General features: G+C 32.7%; 1 protein-coding gene across 1 annotated transcript in view; it reads right to left on the minus strand.

Moving 5' to 3' along the window:
- The window catches only part of LOC148943199 (uncharacterized), a 39,573-nt gene extending 33,069 nt beyond the window's left edge, over positions 1 to 6,504 (minus strand). The window contains exon 1 of the mRNA XM_089101763.1: positions 6,280 to 6,504. Coding sequence (XP_088957889.1) covers positions 6,280 to 6,504 — 225 coding nt within the window. The remainder of the gene's footprint in view (positions 1 to 6,279) is intronic.
- Between the last annotated feature and the right edge of the window lie 587 nt (positions 6,505 to 7,091).

The following is a 7,091-nucleotide window of genomic DNA, read 5'->3' on the forward strand; positions in this document are numbered from 1 at the left end:
TGTTTTGTTGTGGTTTACCTTGTCAAAGTTACATTCTCTTGATTTTTCAAAGTTTATTTAGATTTCTTTCATTGAAATGCATGAGTTGGTATATTTCACTAGTGCCTTGTTGAAGTTTATCGTGTCACAGTTACATTCTCTTGATTTTTCCAAGTTCATTTTGATTTGTTTCATTGAAATGCAAGAGTTGAATTATTTCAGTAGTGTTTGATCGTGGTTTACCTTGTCACAGCTACATTCTCTTGATTTTTCAAAGTTCATTTTGATTTTTTTCATTGAAATGCAAGAGTTGGATTATTTCAGTAGTGTTTGATCATGGTTTACCTTGTCACAGTTACATTCTCTCGATTTTTCAAAGTTCATTTATGAATTTCTTTCGTTGAAATGCAAGAGTTGGAATATTTCAGTAGTGTTTTGTTTCGGTTTACAGTGGCACAGTTACATTCTCGTGATGTTTAAAAGTTCATTTTGGATTTCTTTCATTGAAATGCAAGAGTTGGAATATTTCAGTAGTGTTTTGTCGTGGTTTACCTTGTCACAGTTACATTTTCTTGATTTTTCAAAATTTATTTTGAATTTCTTTCACTGAAATGCAAGAGTTGGAATATTTCAGTAGTGTTTCGTTCTGGTTTACCTTGTCAAAGTTACATTCTCTTGATTTTTCAAAGTTGATTTGAATTTCTTTCATTGAAATGCAAGAGTTGGAATATTTCAGCAGTGTTTTGTTGTGTTTTGAATTGTCACAGTTGCATTCTCTTAATTTTCAAAAGTTAGTTTTCAATTCCTTTCTTTGAAATGGAAGAGTTGGATTATTTCAGTTGGGTCTTGTCATGGTTTACCTTGTCTCAGTTACATTCTCTTAATTTTTCAAAGTTCATTTTGAATTTCTTCAATTGAAATGTAAGAGTCCGAATATTTCAGTAGTGTTTTGTTGTGGTCTACCTTGTCACAGTTACATTCTCTTGATTTTTCAAATTTCATTTTGAATTTCTTTCTTTGAAATGCAAGAGTTAGAATATTTCAGTAGTGTTTTGTCATGGTTTCCCATGTCACAGTTACACTCTCTTGATTTTCAAAGTTCATTTTGGATTTCTTTCGTTGAAATGCAAGAGTTAGAATATTTCAGTAGTGTTTTGATGTGGTTTACAGTGTCACAATTACATTCTCTTGATTTTTCAAAGTTCATTTTGAATTTCTTTCGTTGAAATGCAAGAGTTGGAATATTTCAGTAGTGTTTTGTTGTGGTTTACCTTGTCACACTTACATTCTCTTAATTTTTCAAAGTTCATTTTGGATTTCTTTCGATGAAATGCAAGAGTTGGAATATTTCAGTATTGTTTTGTCATGGTTTACCTTGTCACAGTTACATTCTCTTAATTTTTCAAAGTTCATTTTGAATTTCTTTCATATAAATGCAAGAGATGGATTATTTCAGTAGTGTTTTGTTGTGCTTTACCTTGTCGCAGTTAGATTCTCTTGATTTTCAAAGTTCATTTTGAATTTCTTTCATTGAAATGCAAGAGTTGGAATATTTCAGTAGTGTTTTGTTATAGTTTACCTTGTCGCAGTTACATCTTCTTGATTTTTCAAAGTTCATATAGAATTTTATTCCTTGAAATGCAAGAGTTGGAATATATCACTATTGTTTTGTTGTGGTTTACCTTGTCACAGTTACATTCTCTTAATTTATCAAAGTTCATTTTGGATTTCTTTCATTGAAATGCAAAAGTTGGAATATTTCAGTAGTGTTTTGTCGTGGTTTACATTTTCACAGTTATATTCTCTTAATTTTTCAAAGTTCATCTTGAATTTATTTCATTGAAATGCAAGAGTTGGAATATTTCAGTAGTGTTTTGTCGTCGTTTACCTTGTCACAGTTAAATTTTCTTGATTTTTCAAAGTTCATTTTGAATTTCCTTAATTGAAATTCAAGAGTTGGATTATTTCAGTAGTGTTTTGTCGTGGTTTACCATGTCACAGTTATATTCTTTTGATTTTTCAAAGTTCATTTTGAATTTCTTTCGTTGAAATGCAAGAGTTGGAATATTTCAGTAGTGTTTTGTCATGGTTTGCCATGTCACAGTTACACTCTCTTGATTTTCAAAGTTCATTCTGAATTTCTTTCGTTGAAATGCAAGAGTTGGATTATTTCAGTAGTGTTCTATCGTGGTTTACCTTGTCACAGTTACATTCTCTTGATTTTTCAAAGTTCATTTTGAATTTCTTTCGTTGAAATGCAAGAGTTGGAATATTTCAGTAGTGTTTTGTCGTGCTTTACCCTGTCACACTTTCATTCTCTTAATTTTTCAAAGTTCATTTTGAATTTCTTTCATTGAAATGCAAGAGTTGGAATATTTCAGTAGTGTTTTGTCGTGGTTTACATTTTCACAGTTACATTCTCTTAATTTTTGAAAGTTCATCTTGAATTTATTTCATTGAAATGCAAGAGTTGGAATATTTCAGTAGTGTTTTGTCGTCGTTTACCTTGTCACAGTTACATTTTCTTGATTTTTCAAAGTTCATTTTGAATTTCTTTCATTGAAATGCAAGAGTTGGATTATTTCAGTAGTGTTCTATCGTGGTTTACCTTGTCAGAGTTACATTCTCTTGATTTTTCAAAGTTCATTTTGAGTTTCTTTCGTTAAATGCAAGACTTGGAATAATTCAGTAGTGTTGTTTCGTGCGTTACCCCTTCCCACCTACATTTTGTCTATTTTTCAAAGTTCATTTGAATATCTTTCCTTGGAATGAGAGAGTTAGAATATTTAAGGAGTGAGTTGTCATGACTTAACATCTCACATCTACATTCTCTTGATTTTTCAATTTTCATTTTGAATTTATATCGTTGAAATGCAAGAGTTTGATTATTTCAGTAGTGTTTTGTCGTGGTTTACCATGTCACAGTTATATTCTCTTGATTTTTTCAAAGTTCATTTCGGATTTCTTTCGTTGAAATGCAAGAGTTGGAATATTTCAGTAGTGTTTTGTCGTGGTTTACCTTGTCACAGTTACATTCTCTTAATTTTTTCTGGGGGGTACACAAAAATAAATTTAAAACACATTAAAAAATTGTCTATTTTCATTTTGTTTCGTTTTTACGAGTCGAGAAAATATCTCGGGGGGGGGGGGGGGTGAGGTTCAAACCTCCTAGTCTCGCCCCTGGATACGGCCTTGGCTCTGGGTTATAAGTTAAATTTGGTACCAATTCCCATGAAAATTAATTTTCTGGGAGACTTCAGTATTGACCTGTTAAAAACTTGATCTACAACTTCTTGTGACTTTTTATCCTCTGCTTTATCTTTTAATGTTTCCTTCTATCACTATTCCTACTAGAGTTGCTGACACATCTGGCACATTAATAGACAATATTTTTCTACTTTAATGCCTAATTAAAGTAAATTAAAATAGTAATTATTAATTAAAATATAATCACTAAAGATACTATTGATTCTGTGAAACTGTATCACCCATATTGTCCACCGACATCACTGTGAAAGGAGAAAGGTCGAGTGAAGAAAAATTATTTTAGCAGTAAATTTCTGACTGAAGTGAAAAAGAGAGATAAAAAAGGTACTTGTATGATATAGTCCCTATCTAATATTCTTCTAATATGTTTCTCTGACGCTTGATCCTAATTAAATTACCTAAGTATGATAAAAATATAATACTTTAGGAACAAATTTGGGATATATATTACTACTTTAGGGGGGGGGGGAAGTAATGTGGGTCTGCAAGCCTAAAATGTTAGGTACAATTATTTTGCACATTATGAAGTAAGAATTGTTTTTAGCTTCAAACTGTCCAAATACGTTACCCCACCCACCTCCTAATGTGCAAATATATAGTCGAAAATATATACTTTCCATCTATTATGTCACTTCTGTTTCTCTTGTCTCACTCTAAGCTAAAAGAAACTAGTAAAAAAAGGGTTTATAGTCCTTCAGTGAATGAACAACTTCACCAGTAGCGGCTATATCATACAAGATGGCCAGCGTTTACCCACCAGACTTACCTCCTCGGAAAATAACCCCTGGCGTTTACCCCACGGCGCTTACCCTCTCGGAAAATAACCCCAGGCATTTACCCCCCCCCTACTTGGAAAATAATCCTCCGTGGAAAATTCTCCCTCCTCCCCCTGGAAAATACCCCCCGAGGAAAATACCCTCCAAAGAAATGCTCCCCTTGAAAAAGTCCTCCTGAAAATACCCCCTACCCGTGGAAAATACCCTCCTGGAAAATACCCCCCTGTGGAAAACAATGCTTTTTAAATTTGAGAATTTTTTTGAATTTTATTTTTTTCTGTAGGGGGAAGAAATTTCAGAAATTGGGCATTAAACGCCATTCACTCAAGTTAGCAGGAAAGCCATAATATCTCTGAACGGGAGTCCATATATGGGCATAGAATACTGACGGGACCGTGTGCTGCCATCTACAATTTAGTCTAACGCAGTACGAACATAATTTATGGTTTTTCTCACTGAGAATGAAAAAACAGGATTTTTCTCACTTGAAAAACAGGATTTTTCTCACTTTTATGGATGTTCCTCTGATGGTTATGAGTGTTAGTCAATTTATTTGTTGTTTTTCATGGATGTCAACAACAATTTATGCATGTTTTTATGGTTTTTGTCAGTGAGAATGAAAAAAAAGGATTTTTCTCACTTTGATGGATGTTTCTTGGATGGTTATCAGTGTCAGACAATTTATTTGTTGTCAGGTTGGTTTTTCTCACTTTTATGGATGTTTCTTGGATGGTTATGAGTGTTAGTCAATTTATTTGTTGTTTTTCAGGGATATCAACAGCAATTTATGCATATTCTTATGGTTTATGTCACTGATAATGAAAAAACAGGATTTTTCTCACTTTGTTATATTTTAATGGTCAATTTATTTGTTGTTGTTCGTCCAGGTGTAATGACACTTGGGGTGATTTACATAATCGCTAGGGGGAATGTATTGATCTAGGACTCGACTACGACAAGTGCAAACAGTACGTAATTTATGCATGTTTTTATGGTTTTTGTCACTGAGGATAAAAAAACAGGATTTTTCTCACTTTGATGTATTTTCATGGTTTATTAATGTCTAATTGTGTCAAGGTCGATTTATTTGTTGTTTCCATGTGTAATGACACTGGGGGTGATTTATATAATCACTAGGGAATGTATTGATCTAGGGGATTGAATTTCCGAGAACTTGATTTATATAATCGCTAGGGGGAATGTATTGATCTAGGACTCGAGGAGAATTTATTTGTTGTTGTTGTTCATTCAATTGTATTGACTCCGGAGTGAAATTTGCACATGCGCATTAACGGTGGGGAATGTATTGATCTAGCATTCGACTAGAACAAATGGATTTCTGAGAAATTGATTACATAATCGCTTTGGAGAATGTATTGATCCGATAACGGGAAACAGGAAGTACATGCCTCCTTCTCAGCCAATCAGAGGGCCGCAAATATTAGCGGGAGAGGATTTCCAAGAATACAAGGAAAGGATTTTTGCTATAGTATTTATTAGTCTGTGAATAGAATTCACTAAGTTTTTAGTCAGCAGTGTGATAACATGGGTGAACAAGTTGAGTTAGAAATATCCTTTTACTGCAATTTGTTCTATTTGTAAAGGTAATTTTCATGATTTTGAACATTCTCATGAACCTACTGCATGTTTAGACAGCATAGAGGCAGAGATAGATGAGAAGAAGAGGAAATGAGAAGAAAAATTATATGTGATATGGAGAGAAATTTATACCGATTGCAAATAAGCTCACATAAAACATGACAGAAAAGGAAGATCAAAAGAAGAGAGTGGGAAAACAGGGCTTTCTCTATGGTGTAAAAGACAGCAGTGAAAACCCAATGAAAAATGTGTATAAAGCAAGATATAACTCTGAATATTATGATGAATATGTTCTAAGAGAAGAGAAAAAGTGGCCATTTAAGAGACAACATAAGAGGTCATTCTACGGAAATGATTTTAAACAACGAAAACCGTGGTGTAAGAGTTCTCATATATGATTTAACGATAAATCTAATTATTGATATGTGTAATGAGTTTTATATTGTAATCATACAATAAATTTGTTTGTAATATTTTAATTTTCTCATACTAGATATATATAGAGTAAGGATACCATCAGAGACTTATGTACATGAATAGTTCCGTTTGATTAGATCACTCCATAGAGTATTATCAGTCCACAGCCAAGTTTTCTATCAAAGATAATAAAAACAATTCATTCTTCTAATCTTTATTCTTTTGAAATATCAATATTTACAATGCTTTTTAAATAAACAATGTCCGGTTCAATTATCTGAATGTCATCGTCACCATTCTCTACTACCATTATATCTACCAAAGGGGGTGGTATACATTCAATCTCAACCTCCGGTTCATCATTTACCGTTATATTGTTCAAAGGGGGCATCTCCTCAAATAAATCTTCACGTACTCTTATAGGAAGACGATGAGCAGACAACCACTCATCGTCTTCAATACACATTCTTCCGGAAGGCCCCTCCTCACTAGATCATCTGATGTGTATGATAATCCTAGTGATGTATAATTGATTTCCTTTACTTCATCACTATCATCTATGCTTGCATTACATAAAAGAAGTTCCTCCTCAAGCGTGAGGTCCCACTCGTTCCATACATCCTAAAAAGATTGAGAACACTATGATCAAAAAACAAGTGTTTACTGTCAAAAAACCTTTTTTAGTTCGAATTCTACGTAAATAGCTTATGTTTTGAAACATAACTGGATTTTTTTCTAAAAAAAGTTTCACATTTGGGTTAGAGAACTATATTTTCCATACTATACTTACAAAAAACTATAGTTTACGGTCAAAAACATTTATTAGTTCAGATTTTACGGAAATAGTTTATTTTCGAACAAAAACTGGATTTTTTTTTATAACCAAAGTTTCACATTTGGACCAGAGAAATGTATTTTCCATAATTTTCTTACAAGAAAACTAGAGTTTACGGTCAAAAACCTTTATTAGTTCAGATTTTACGGAAACAGTTTATTTTCGAACTAAAACTGGATTTTTTTTCTAAACAAAGTTTCACATTTGAGTCAAAGAAA

This window comes from Artemia sp. Qi Xiang Cuo, chromosome 15, assembly GCF_049724085.1.
Source record: "Artemia sp. Qi Xiang Cuo chromosome 15, ASM4972408v1, whole genome shotgun sequence".
NCBI lineage: Eukaryota > Metazoa > Arthropoda > Branchiopoda > Anostraca > Artemiidae > Artemia > Artemia sp. Qi Xiang Cuo.